General features: G+C 48.4%; 1 protein-coding gene across 2 annotated transcripts; it reads left to right on the forward strand.

Annotated features, from left to right (window-relative positions):
• The first annotated feature begins 8 nt into the window (after nt 1-8).
• SF3A2 (splicing factor 3a subunit 2) lies at nt 9-11,945 on the forward strand. Of its 2 annotated transcripts, none has more exons than XM_060275407.1 (9): nt 9-131; nt 1,254-1,426; nt 1,672-1,743; nt 3,977-4,023; nt 6,679-6,788; nt 8,228-8,277; nt 10,059-10,199; nt 10,947-11,015; nt 11,490-11,945. In XM_060275407.1, the coding sequence occupies exons 2-9, from the start codon at nt 1,301-1,303 to the stop codon at nt 11,823-11,825; spliced, it is 951 nt and encodes a 316-aa protein (XP_060131390.1). In that variant the 5' UTR covers nt 9-131; nt 1,254-1,300; the 3' UTR covers nt 11,826-11,945. The 2 variants fall into 2 exon arrangements, with proteins under 2 accessions (XP_060131390.1, XP_034976843.1); XM_035120952.2 differs by having other exon boundaries at nt 1,259-1,426.
• The last annotated feature ends 2,334 nt before the right edge of the window (nt 11,946-14,279 follow it).

Raw genomic sequence — 14,279 nt, forward strand, 5'->3', positions numbered from 1 at the left:
GACAGCGGAGGACGGACCCGGAAGTGCATTCCTTGTCGCGCGGCGGGCCGGCTCCGTTTAGCTTCCGAAGGAGGAAGGAGGGAAGAGCGAAGGCCGAGAAGGAGGAGGAAGAGGGGGCGGCGGCAGACCAGGTAGGTGGGAGGGACGCCCCCCAATATAGGCTAATTCAGGTTTCCAGCGTTGGGCGAGCTCAACAGCCTCCAGCATTTCTCCGGTGAAAATAGGGACGCCCTATCCCATCATCATCAAAAATTTATTATTATATTCTGATAAGATTAATAATAATAATAATACCCCACCTATCTGACTGGGTTGCCCCAGCCATTCTGAGCGACTTCTAACATAATATAAAAACATAATAAAACATTTTTAAAGCTTCCTTCTCCAGGGCTGTCTTCAGATGTCTTCTAACGGTTTTTTATCTCTTTGGTTTGGGGGTTGAATAACTCCAGACCCCCCAACATTTACTGATGAAAATAGGGACATACTAAGGGAAAGCGGGATATTCCGGGATCAAATCGGAAACCGGGATGGCTTCTGTAAATCCAGAGCTGTCCATGCGAAATAGGAACCCTTGGAGGGTCTGCATCCACCTATTTCATCGAATCTACTCAGAGTAGGGCTGGCGTCGGCTACAAACCAGAATCTGTACAGTGCTTTAGTTATTTTTCAATCATGAGGACTAGAAGTTTTTAAAGGCAAGGAAGGGAGAGAATTTTATACAGATGTTACTTCTACCTGGAGTCGAAGCCACTGAAGCGAATGGACTTGAGTAACTGAGGCCCATTCATACCCATGGCTGTCCTTGGCCGAGGGGGGTGTGTGTCTTAAAGCAGAGGTCGGGTGGCCCATCTACCAGGGACTCTTAAGTTGCGGCTCCTGCTTTGCAAGTGGTGTTGGACTAGATGACCCCTAAGGGGAGCCTTTCGACTCCACAGTTCTATGATTCTGTGGCCTAAAGGCTGCAGACGTAACCTAAATGGGCCAGAGTTAGGAAACTATCACAGAAGTGAAAAGAAAGTTTGAGAAGAAAGTTTTCATGCAAGGTGGCTGCTTTTCACACTGGCAGGGGACTGGGCTTCAAGCTGGTAGTGGGCAGCAAAGTGGTCGTCTCACTTCCCCCTGACCCGGTGCTCGTCCTCAGACCTACGAAACGAAACCTGGATTGCCATGAATTGAAAGCAACCATCCTGGGAACTAATAACTTACATTCTCTCTCTATCTTTGACACCCTCCCCCCCCCAAAAAAAACCCCCAGCTTTTTCTCCAGGATCTGTTTTGAAACTCTGGATTGTCCACGATGGATTTCCAGCACCGTCCCGGAGGGAAGACGGGGAGCGGAGGCGTCGCTTCCGCCTCAGAGAGCAACAGGGACCGCCGGGAGCGGCTCAGGCAGCTGGCCTTGGAAACGATTGACATCAACAAGGTGGGATTAATCGTCCGTAAAACAGGAAGGGCCACCCACCAAAAAGAGGAGTGCTTTGCGTGTGGGGAGGCAAGGACTTGGTCCCTGTGTGGGCTCACAAGGACCTGCTTCTTGATATATTAACGGGGTTAATATTAATGGAATATATATAAATGAAGAGATAAATGTTTGGAATGTGCACTTACCCTGTATGGGTGTGGCTTTGAGTTCTCCCTGCTTACTGTCATTTTTTCCCTTTCCTCCAGGATCCCTACTTTATGAAAAACCACTTGGGCTCTTACGAATGCAAGCTTTGTCTTACGTTGCACAACAACGAGGTGAGCGTTCCCTGCCCCCCCTTTTCTGTTCTCTTTTACGCCTGCACTTCCATCGTTGCCCCAAGAGCAACTGGAGGGCTTCATATCTTGCCGCTACCCGATGTAAAGGAGCTAGGTAGACCCAAAGGCCGGACTGACTCTGTGTAAGGTAGCTTCCTGCATTTCTGTTTAAATCAGTCATACGTTCAGGGTCATGAGGACTGGAATCTTATGAGAGAGAGAGAGAGATTGAGGGACAAATGGAAGCTCAATGGCAGAGATCTGTTTTGCACACAGAAGATCGCAAGTTCCATCTTCAGCATCAGTAGAGCTAGGGAAAGACTCCTGTCAGAGCAGCTGCCTGTCATTGTAGACTAGGGTTTCCCAAGACCAGCGGTCAGGGATGATGGGAATTGGAGTCCAAGAACAGCTGGAGACCCAAGTTTGGGAAGCTCTGCTGTAGAGAGTAATGAGCTTGACACAGTCTGTAAGGCAGCTTCCTCCATTCCTAAAATGTGAGGGTATCAGGCCTGTTAGACGCCTTGTTTTTCTTATTTTACATTTTCATTCTTCGGGTGGCTTCTATCCTTATTCTTAGTGCTGTCAGCCATGTTTGTAACCATGAGGTCTGGTGCTTTATTTTGCTTTTAAGGAGGGCTCTGTAGCTCCATGGTAGAGCATCCAAGGGTCCCAGGTTCTGACCCCAGCACCTCAAGGTGGGGCTGGGGAAAAGGCCCTGCCAGAAACCACAGAGAGCCACTGCCAGTCAGTGTAGTCAGCAACGAGACTGAAGGGATGGCCCAGTCGGTAGAGCATGAGACCCTTAATCTCAGTGTTGTGGGTTCGAGCCCCATGTTGGTCAAAACATGCAGCGGGTTGGACTAGATGATCCCCATGGTCTCTTCCAACACTACAATGCTATTATTCTATGACCCAGTAGCCAGGAACATTTGGAGGCTCCATGCTGGCTGATGTAGTCAATCCTGAGCCCAAGACTTTGACCCCCTGTTGCTTTTTTTAAAATCATTTTTATTAATTTTCCAATAAAAACAGCCAATTAACACATCCATAATCATAATCCAATTAAAAACAATAAACTAAAATAAAAAATCAAATTATAGTCCTAATTATTAATTTTTCCAGGCTCCCCATAGTCTGGACCTCTTGAAGTATATCTCCAATATCTGCTTCTTGTTGTTCTCATATTTTCCACATTCTGATCTTAACGCTTTAAAGTTCTCCGTCCCTGGCTATGCGATTCTCAATCATGTCAGAAATCATATATCCTTTCATCCATCGAATACAGCTTTATTTGTAAATATGTATTTTTCCAACTGTCTATTTGCCAGTGCAGCTTTTCCTGACTTCATTCCAATTTTCCAATCCGGGCTGTTGTCCAAGTCTATCGTTTGATGTTAACCATACTTTTTGCAATATTGCAATGTAAATGAACTGTATTCCACAGATATAAGTCATTTGGCGATTGATCAGCTTTCGACCACACATTCCCCCCCTCTGGGCCCTAGAAGGGGGGCTGCTAGGCATCCATTTAGCCTTCTCTCTCGCTCATAATGAAGAAATTCTGCAAACAGATGCACTCTATGTTATCCAAAATTATTGTCTCAAGTCACTACAAAGTCAGCCAGCAAGCATCACCCACTTCCCTCGAAAAAGGGAGCAACTCACATTTTTCTGTGCTGCATCATATTAACAAGCGCCATCTTTTTTCTTCTTTTTTCTTTATCAAATCTTTCAAGTCTAAGCAAAGCTGCACAATTGAATACTTAATTGTAAATAGAAGTCCATCTGAAATTAGGTTTCTTAATGAGGCTTGGCATAGAAAAACAATTGTAGTTATTGAGAAGAAAAAAACGTACCAATCACCTCCGTAATCCAAACACCATGATGAGAATCTCTTTGAAGTCCAAGCTTAAACACCAGGGACTGTGCAATTCTGCAGGTTTTTTCTCAGTCTTCTTCAGTCCAGACTATGTCTGTTTATTGTCCAAATTAACTATTTTATCAAACAGATATTTCCGGCTATGAGAGTGGCAATCTCGGACAATCTGCAGGTCTACGAGACAGTCCTCCCCCACCCTGGGGAGTCTGCCAGGGTTAATTACCCCCAATCAGCCCTGAATTACTGGCATGGCTGAGGTCCGATCGTATGGGAGTCAGCCATTTCTCACCGCCAGAAACAGGAAGCCTGACCCCCTGTTCCTAATCAATTTGTCTCTGCCTTTCCTTCCTACAGGGAAGTTACCTGGCGCACACTCAGGGGAAGAAGCATCAGACCAATTTGTAAGTTGCTAACCCTAAGCATGTGCTCATCTTTGTCTTACTTTTATTTAACTCTTCCCCTTCCCTGATATGAGAAGCAGAATTTCCTTAACACACACACACACACCCCGAGATGGAAGAATACCTCCTGTTAAGCAGAAGTATTCTCACCTGTCAGGGTGTGTTGCGACTACTCTTGAGTAACGACCTTCCACATGCTCGTCTTTCAGACGTTTTTATTGGTGCACATTATTTACAGTGTAACGGATTGCTCAGTTCATGTCTACCCGCTCGAGTCAGATTCCTGCACTACACCCCTCCGCGTTCGGGACCAGCGTAAAAGCCTCGGAACTGAGAAGTGCCTCCCTTTCCTCCTCCTTCTCAATTCCGGCGTCGGGGGGGGGGGGGGAATGTGTCTTCTGTCTGACCTATTCCTGTCCACTCTTTCCACCTCCCTCTCTTCCTGCCTATGGAGCAGGGGCTCTTTGATGTTGCCAGAGCCCTGGCACTCCCTCTCGGTTTCCTGACTCACCCCTTCAGACCCCTCGCTCTCATGACTGCTTGGAGACGGGCCGCTTCTGATGAGGGGGGAGGGTTCTCTATAATCCCTCCCCCTTACATCACCCATTCTTAGACCAGGGATGGGGAGCCTGGGGCCTTGCAGATACTGCTGGAAGAATGCCTCTGTTTATAAGAGGCATTCCCTCCCAAGGGCGGGGGGGGGTGCCTCTTCTTAGACCAGTCATGGGGAAAACCAGAAATTGCACTCCAGCCCCCAGCAGCCAGCACAGGCCAATGGGATTTGGAGTCCGGCATTATCTCGGGGCCTGCAGATGTTTCCCAAACGCTGGCATAGATTTATTCCTGCCGAATGGGTTCTGTGTCCATTGAGGGAGGGGGAACATTCAATGCTCAAGTCAGCTTTTAAAGATAGCTAGAAGCAGCTGCAGTGGTTTGAAAACCGTGCATTGGATTGGCTACTGTGAGAAAAGAGTGCTGGGCTGAATGGGCCCCATTCAGCCAAGGCAGGGAAACTGTGGAACTCCCTGCTGCAGGAGCCAGTTTGGAAGGCTTTAAAAGAGAACGGGAGTCTAATTCATGGAGGAGTGGGCTGTCGATGGCTACTAGCCACAAGAGCCATGCTCTGCCTTCACAGTGGGGCGCAGCAGTCCTTCTGAATCGCAGTTACTGGAAGCCACAGGACTGGCGAGTGCTTTTATGCTAGAATCCTGCTTGTGGGTTTTCCCATAGGCATCTGGTTGGCCACTGTGAGAACAGGATGCTGGACTAGTGGGCCACTGGCCTGATCCGCCAGGGCTCTCCCTAGATTCTCTTCTGGCGTTCTTCACTTGCTGTCACCATGGGGTAAGGGACATCATGAGATGCTGGAAATGATCCTTGCTTGAAATGTGACGAGGAAGGCCGTGTGCCTCTTCTGGCAGACATGCAGCCTTTGGAGCAGCCGAGGAAGGTATCCTTTAGACCAGGCACCCCCAAACTGCGGCCCTCCAGATGTTTTGGCCTACAACTCCCATGATCCCTAGCTAACAGGACCAGTGGTCGAGGAAGATGGGAATTGTAGTCCAAAACATCTGGAGGGCCGCAGTTTGGGGGTGTCTGCTTTAGACAGCCCTCCTCCACACAATCCCAAGCTTTCCTCCCATGGCAGTTCGGAGAAATAGTCTGCCTTCTCTCAAAAGACAAGTGTGCCTTTGGTTTTTTTTGGTATACACAGTCATGGGGAGAAGAAAGTACAGCCTCTTTGAATTCTGTGGTTCTACATATCAAGGCGTAATAACAATCACCTGCTCTTTAGCCGGTCTTAAAATTAGGTAAATACAACCTCAGATGAACAACAACACATATTACACCATGTCATTTATTTAAGAGAAATAAACCCAAAATGGAGAAGCCATGTGTGGGAAACTAAGTATACTCTTACGGCTTCCATAGGAATTTAGAGGCTAAGTTGCTGACAGGGGCTGCTAATGAAATGCCCTTGCCTAACTGATCACCAGCCAGTGCGCCCACCTCAATAAAAGCCGAAGTTCTAGCAGTTTGATGGTCTGGAGAATTCAGGTGAGTTTTAGCACAATGCCAAGGAGGAAAGACATCGGGAATGTCTCTTAGAGAAGCACTTGCTGCCACCTATGAAACTGGGGTGGGCTATAAGGCCACCTGCGACCAATTTAAAGCCCATCATTCTACAGTGAGAGAGATTACTCAAAAGTGGAAAACGTTCAAGACAGCTGCCAATCTTCCCAGGAGTGGACACCCCAGCAAATTCACCCCAAGGTCAGACCGTGCGATGCTCAGATAAATTGCAAGAAACCCAAGAGTTTCATCTCAGGCTGCACAGGCCTCAGTTAGCATGTTAAATGTTAAAGGTTCGTGGCAGAACAAGTGCAGTTTGTTTGCAAGGGTTGCCAGGAGGAACACCTCTTTTCTCCAAAAATAACATAGCAGCACGGCTGAGGTTTGCAAAGTTGCATTCAGACTTCCGGAACAAAAGTCGACTGGAGGAGGTTAATGTGTCTGGCAGAAAAATAATTAAGCAAGTGTCAACAGTAGAAAGCTTCCTACCAAAAAATCCTGCACACACCCCTCTCCCCCCCCCCCCCGGAGTTATTTAAAAGCTGTTTTCCCTCTCCCCCACTCCTCTTTCTTGTTTTTAAGAGCTCGACGAGCCGCTAAGGAAGCCAAAGAAGCCCCCGCCCAACCCGCCCCTGAGAAGGTCAAAGTCGAGGTGAAGAAATTTGTGAAAATCGGCCGGCCGGGTTACAAAGGTAGCGCCCCGCTCTCTCCTTGAAGCTGCGTTTTCATCCCCTGCTAGCCACAATGAGTATTCTCTGCCTCCCCAGCCAGAGGCATCCAGGCTCCTGGGTGCCAGCGGCTGGAAGCGGCAGGAGGGGGAGAGGGATGCTGTGTTCGAATCCTGCTCGCGTGTTTCCCAGAAGAGGCATCGGGCTGGCCTCTGTGAGGACAGGATTCTGGGCTGGGTGGCCCATTGATCTGATCCTGCAGGCCCTTCTTATGTTCAGGTCCTGGCAGGCCACCTAGACCACTTTGTAGCTGTCGTGATAAATTGGGGTGGGGGAGACCCTGTTTGTGTGTGCACACACTTTAATTGCATTTCTGCCTCCCGGCAGTCCTGATTCTGCAGCCAGGTTCAGTCACACAAACACTGTTCCTCTGTTTACAGGTAGGTAGCCGTGTTGATCTGAGTCGAAGCAAAATAGAAAAAAATTCCTTCAGTAGCACCTTAAAGACCAACTAAGTTTTTATTTTGGTATGAGCTTTCGTGTGCATGCACACGAAAGCTCATACCAAAATAAAAACTTAGTTGGTCTTTAAGGTGCTACTGAAGGAACTGTTCCTCTGTGTTTTCTGTTCCTCTGTGTTTTCTTTGCATGCTGGTGCTAGGGCTATCATCCAAAACCGGTTTGAAGTCCATATCGCGATAATCAGTTTCATAATTTTGGGCCTGGCAATATGTTACAAATTGTGATGTGTGTGCAAAAAGCACAATGTGGGGAAAACTGTGAAGCCAGCCCAATGCCTCTATATAGCTCCATCCTTATTTCAGACATTGTGATATACCACAATGTTTAGCTAGTGATATATCACAGTGTTTTAAAGTCAGCCCTAGTTGGTGCTGACTTTAAAAGTCCTAAACGGCCTCAGCCCAGTATCCCTGAAGGAACGTCTCCACCTCCACCGTTCAGCCCAGCCACTGAGGTCCATCTCCAAGGGCCTTCTGGCAGTTCCCTCCCTGCGATAAGCGTGGTTACAGGGAACCAGGCAGAGGGCCTTTTCAGTAGTGGCGCCCGCCCTGTGGAATGCCCTCCCGTCTGATGTCAAGGAGATAAACAACTGTGACTTTTAGGAGGTACCTGGAGGCAGCCCTGTATTGTTTGATGTTTTTAATTATGTTTTTAGATACGCTGTAAGCCACCCAGTCAGATGGGCAGGGTATAAATCAAATAATTATAATTATTATTACTTATTCTGAGTAATGGGGACAGGCAAGGATCCTCAAGAAAGTCTGACCTCCCGGGTATGAGCAAGCAGTGCCATGCACTTGCCCAAGTGCACTCATGAGGTCTAGAAACTTCACTGTCCATTTTTAAGGCAGAAGCTGGGTGCGCTCCTTTCAGGCACACAGCCCCAAAGCCAATGCACCCTAACTAAACTCCACCTTGCCTGCTTTTTTTTTGTCCTTCAGTGACCAAGCAGAGGGATCCAGAGATGGGCCAGCAGAGCCTCCTCTTCCAGGTAGGGTCTATGTTCATCTACCTGTTACTTCGCAGTGACTTTGATGTCGCCAGGGCAAAACCATCCCCTGTTGCCAACGTGACTTAAGGCAGCTTATTAATTCTGAAATATTTTTTTCCACCCCACTTCTCCTCTTCCCTCCTTGTCCCTGACCCTGGGAATCGCCAGTGTGGTGTAGTGGTTAGAGCAGTGGTTCGCAAAGTGGGTGGGACTGCCCCCAGGTGGTTGTAGTGGGATTACCTGGGAGCTTGCTAAGGGGCGAGGGTGCTGCTGGAGGTGTAAATTACTATCAGACTTTGGAAAGCTGGTATCGCTGATCAATTTTGTTGAATTAACCTAAGTAGTTTTACAGTCATACCTCGACAACCGAACGCTTCGACTTCCGAAGGTTTCGACTTCCAAAGTCGACAACCCCCGGAAGTCTTTTATCTGCGCGTGCGTTCTGCACACGGAAATCATGCTTCGCGCATGCGCCGAAGCGGCGCTTCGAGAACCGAAAACCTCGACTTACGAAGACGGCCCTGGAACGGATCGTCTTCGTAAGTCGAGGTACCTCTGTAATTGGATTTCGAGCAAACGGGCAATTAATGGTTACTGCTTTGAATTTTTTCGTCTTATTTTCTTTAATAGTGGGTTTTGCGAACCACTATTCTGAATAATGCTCTTTATAGGGTTAAGGATAAGGTCATGGATCCAAGGGGGCAGTGGCCCGCAACTCCCCCCCCCCCCCCAAAAAAGAAAGTTTGTGAATCACTGGGTTAGAGTGTCAATCTTAAAACCAGGAAAGACACCAAGGTTCAAGTCCCCACACAACCAAGAAGCCTACTGGGTAACCTTGTGGGGGAGGACCACCTCGCAGGGTCGTTGTAAGGATTAAATGAGGAGGAAAGCACTGTAGTATTGTTTTTTCCATTTATTTTATTATTTATTCCATTCATATTCGGGCCTTTATCAAAAGATCTCAGGGGGTGTACAATCTTGGAAACACGTTACAAAACATTAAAAATAATAATTAAAACATACAGTGGTGCCTCGACTTACGAATTTAATCCGTTCCGAAGGCACCTTCGTAGGTCAAAAAATTCGTAAGTCGAAAAGCGCCATTGGAAACGCGATTTCCCATAGTAATGCATTGGAAACGGAAAAATTCGTAAGTCGAAGCAACCCCATCCAAAAATTAGTAAGTCGAAAAAACCCTATCTAAAACCGCCGCGGTTTCCTCGAAAAAATCGTAAGCGCGCAGCCATTTGCCCCATGTGTAAGTCAAAAAATTTGGTTGTCAAGTCGTTCGTAAGGCGAGGTACCACTGTAGTTAAAAAGCATAGTGACAGAAATCCTAATAACAAAATAGTCATCATAAAACAGTCCCGTCCCCCCCATTTACAGGCTATGGATTATTTAATGGCCACAGGCCTGGGTAAAGAGGAGGAATATTTTTGCTTGGTGTCTAAAGACATGTAATGATGGTGCCAGGTGGGCTTCTCTGGGGAGAGCATGCCACAGAAGGGGAGCCACCATAGAAAAGGCCCCGTTCTTGTGTTGCCACCTTTCAGACCACATGAGGAGGAGGCTGCTTCATCTGGGGAGACACAGTCCCCCGTATGTATGGGTGTGTGAGTGTATTTATGTGCAAAGATAAATGTTTGGGGAGCCGCCACAGAAAAGGCCTTGAGCCTTTTGGAGAAAAAGGTGAGATACGAGCACCGTCCGTAGATGAATACATATTCTTTGTTGACGTGGGGAGAGATTCCTAAATCCAGCAAACTAATTTAATGGCACAGATCGATTACCCAGAGATCGCTGAGAGCATCATGCCGAGACATCGTTTTATGTCGGCATACGAGCAGAGGATTGAACCCCCCGACCGGCGTTGGCAGTATCTGCTGATGGCAGCTGAGCCTTATGAGACCATCGCTTTCAAGGTGATCAGTGCTTCCGCTATCCTCTTTGTTTAGTAGGCCGTATATTTTTAAAAAAATAAAGTGGGGAAGACCTGGGTGCAAGAAACAAAATTTGGTTTGGAATTTCAAAAGTGGAACTGGGTTTTTTATTCTGAGACTAAGGCGGGACCAGAGAGGCCCTGGGTGGAAGAAGCTATACCTGACACAAAGAAGCATATAGTACAGGCATAGGCAAACTTGGCCCTCCAGATGTTTTGGGACTACAACTCCCATCATCCCTAGCCAACAGGATCAGTGGTCAGGGACGATGGGAGTTGTAGTCCCCAAAAATCGGCCTGATTTAGTATATGACAGTTTCCAACATCCTGAAAGCCTCCCGGCCACAAATATACAAGGCTGGGCTGTTTGGCCAAGGGTGAGAGCCAAGATGGGAAACCCCGGGGGACTTTTTCCTAGCTTGGCAGTTGATTTATGTACGGTTGATTAGAGCACTGTGCTGATAATGCCAAGGTTGCAGGTTCGATCCCTGTATGGGACAGCGGCATATTCCTGCATTGCAGGTGGGTGGACTAGAGAATTCTCAGCGTCCCTTCCAGCTCTACAATTGCATGATTCTAACTTCTACAATTAAAATGGCTAATTAAATCAGATGTCCAAAACAAGTTTTAAAAACCTACCAACGTGCCGATAGCGTTATATTATATTCCGCTGTTGTATGCCGTTTGGCTAAGTGATAGACATTCTTAATAACACTTTCCCTCTGCCCAGGTGCCAAGCAGGGAGATTGACAAAGCCGAGGGCAAGTTCTGGACCCACTGGAACAGGGAAACGAAGCAGGTAAGCAGGGTCTGGGGGGGTGGAGGAGAGCAGGGCTGGGAGGGTCTGCCAGGGTCTGGAGCCACAGGCCATCAGCATCCTAACCTGGGCATCCGAGCAGTGCTGCTCCGATTGCCAGCTGCCTTTCGGGATTTCGGACTTGCAGGAGAGAGGGAACCTTCCCTGCCTTCCCTGGAGATGGAGCTTGGGACCACTAAGCGCCAGAGCCGTATCCTCTTGGAATGTCCACCTGCTGGTACCCAGTGGCTCTTATATTCGTGGAGGAGAGGCTGCTGCCTGTAGTGGCTCTGCTCTGCTCTCCACGGACAGAGGCAGCAATGCTTCTGAATCCCAGTTGCTGGAAACCACGGGAGGGGAGAGTTGCTCCTGCGTTTGAATTCTGGCCACCGCGAGAACAGGACGCTGGACTAAGGTGACCCAGCAGCCAGGCTCTCCTCCTCTTGATGGTAACTCTCTCCTTCTCTCCTTCCCCAGTTTTTCCTGCAGTTCCATTTCAAGATGGAGAAGCCCCCGGCCCCCCAGAGCATCCCTGCCGGGCCAGCCACCGTCAAGAGGCCCCCGCCGCCCCCGCTCATGAATGGCCTGCCCCCCCGCCCGCCGCTCCCGGACTCCCTCCCCCCGCCTCCTCCCGGAGGGATGGCCATGCCCCCCATGCCTCCCCCCGCAGGGCCCGTCCCCATGCCCCCAGGCCCACCTCAGCTCCCGCCAGCTCCTGGCGTCCCTCCCCCCGCCCCCCTGCCCCCCATGATGAGACCCCCACTTCCCACGGAAGGGCCTGGCAGCATCCCCCCACCGCCCCCCACCAGCTGAAAAAGCCGTTCAGGGATTTTGTCGTGGACTTCCTTCATCTCCCCGGTGCTTGTTTCCGACGCCTGTTTTTCTTGCTCTCCCCACCCCCTTTGTAGAATAAAAACACACACTGGTTTGGAATCCTGTATCTTCATTTAAAACAAGTTCCTCCTTTTCTCTTTCCATTTCTGGAATTGCCTTTCGTTGCATCTGGAAATCTAACGCTGGCTTCTGAACGTCTTTAGCGAAGGGCGGTCGTTATGTATGGAGAGTCTCAAATTAATCCAACATGGGATTTTTAAGGGTGTGGGTGTGTTTATAACAGTTCTTAGATCGAGCCCCACAGGAGGCAAATCAGTAAAATAATTAAAGGTCATTGGGCAAGCCCCAGAGTCCTTGACCCATGGGGGGGGGGCTACCTGTTGTATCATTTTATATACCTCTGCCATGTATTCCCTTTCCCTTTATTTGTATTTTTAAGTATTGTGGCCGTTTGCCCTAGGGGAGGTCCTCTTCTGCACTTTTAAAATAAAGAGTTTAGTTGGATACAACATGCGGGCACACTGCAAAACCTGGGGAATTGGGAGTGAACTGGGACAGCTCACTTGGTGGAGCATAAGACTCAGGGTTGTGGGTTCGAACCCCACTCCAGGAAAAGGATTCCTGCGTTGCAGAGATTTGGACAAGTTGACCTTCATGGTCCCTTCCAACCCTTCCAACTTGGAAGGTTTGGGAATCCCAGCCTAGGAATTTGGAGACCTAAACATTAGGAAGAACTTCCTGACAGTAAGAGCTGTTCGGCAGTGGAATTTGCTCCCAAGGAGTGTGGTGGAGTCTCCTTCTTTGGAGGTCTTTAAGCAGACGCTTGACAGGCATATGTCAAGAATGCTTTGATGGTGTTTCCTGCTTGGCAGGGGGTTGGACTGGATGGCCCTTGTGGTCTCTTCCAACTCTATGATTCTATGGTTTCCTCAGGGTTTGAATTAGAACCATCTGCTTTGGGTTCCTGGTAAAATCTGGTACATTACGCAGCACTTATGATAATTAAATTTAGGAGTCAGAGAATCATAGAATCATAGAGTTGGAAGATACCACAAGGTTGGTCTCTTCCAACTCTATGATTCCACATCAGGCACCCCCAAACTTCGGCCCTCCAGATGTTTTGGACTACAATTCCCATCATCCCTGACCACTGGTCCTGTTAGCTAGGGATCATGGGAGTTGTAGGCCAAAACATCTGGAGGGCCGAAGTTTGGGGGTGCCTGTTCTACGTGCTGGCTATTTGTTTGAAATCTTCTCTGGTGGTTTCTCCCTTTTTCCATTTTTTGTACATATCCCTTTTAAATCTTAACTCAGATAAAAGTTCTTTAGATAGCCACCCTGGCTTCTTTAGGCACCTTCCATGTTTCCGTCTCATTGGTATTGCCTGAAGTTGTGCTTTTAATATCTCCCTTTTAACAAACTCCCAACCATCCTGAACTCCCTTCCCTTTTAGTATTTCTGTCCATGGGATTTCACCCAGCGTTTCCCTAAGTTTTCTGAAGCCATTGTGGCATTGTCCATTAGGTAGATGGCAGCTAATGAATTGAGGTTGGATCCCAATGAGACAGAAGTGCTGTTTCTGGGGGACAAGGGGTGGGTGGGTTTGGGGGGACTCGCTGGTCCTGAGTGGGGTAATTGTGTCCCTGAAGGACCAGGTGTGCAGCCTGGGGGTCATTTTGTCCATGGAGGCATAGGTCAATTCTGCATCCAGGGGGGCTCTCTGCCAGCTCCACCTGAGACCCTGCCTGCCTGCCGTGTCTCACCAGAGTGGTCCATGCTCTGGTTATCTCCCGCTTGGACTACTGCAAGGCGTTCTACGTGGGGCTACCTTGGAAGGTGACTCAGAAACTACAATTAATCCAGAATGAGGCAGCTAGATTGGGAGTGCCCGCCAAGACCATATAACACCAAAGACCTAAAGGATTTACACTGGCTCCCAGGATGTTTCCAAGCACAATTCAAAGTCTTGGTGCTGAGCTTGAAAGGCCTAAACAGCCTTGGCCCAGTATACCTGAAGGAGCATCTCTGCTCGCCTTGTAAAGCCCAGACACTTGAGGTCCAGCTCTGAGGGCCTTCTGGTGGTTCCCTCACTGTGAGATGCAAGGAGACAGGGAACCAGGCAGAAGACCTCCTCGGTATTGGCACCCACCCTGTGGAACGCCCTCCCGTCAGATGTCAAGGAGATAAACAACTACAGTGGTACCTCTACTTATGAATGTTTCTACTTATGAATGGAGCTCCGTCCGCCATCTTGGTTTAGATAGGATTTTTTCTACTTACGAATTTTTAGATAGGGTTGCTTCTACTTACGAATTTGTTCTCCCAATGCATTCCTATGGGATTCGACTTACAACTTTTTTCAACTTACGAATGTGCGCTCGGAACGCATTAAATTCGTAAGTAGAGGTACCACTGTATCTGATTTTTAGAAGA

The sequence above is a fragment of the Zootoca vivipara genome, chromosome 6 (genome assembly GCF_963506605.1).
Source record: "Zootoca vivipara chromosome 6, rZooViv1.1, whole genome shotgun sequence".
NCBI classification, from domain to species: domain Eukaryota; kingdom Metazoa; phylum Chordata; class Lepidosauria; order Squamata; family Lacertidae; genus Zootoca; species Zootoca vivipara.

Bases quoted from the DNA above. Each gene is read 5' to 3' on its own strand.
- SF3A2 (XM_060275407.1), top strand. From the start codon at position 1,301: ATGGATTTCCAGCACCGTCCCGGAGGGAAGACGGGGAGCGGAGGCGTC. The intron at 1,427-1,671 runs GTGGGATTAATC...CCTTTCCTCCAG, and splicing joins AAACGATTGACATCAACAAG to GATCCCTACTTTATGAAAAA. The intron at 10,200-10,946 runs GTGATCAGTGCT...CCCTCTGCCCAG, and splicing joins ATGAGACCATCGCTTTCAAG to GTGCCAAGCAGGGAGATTGA.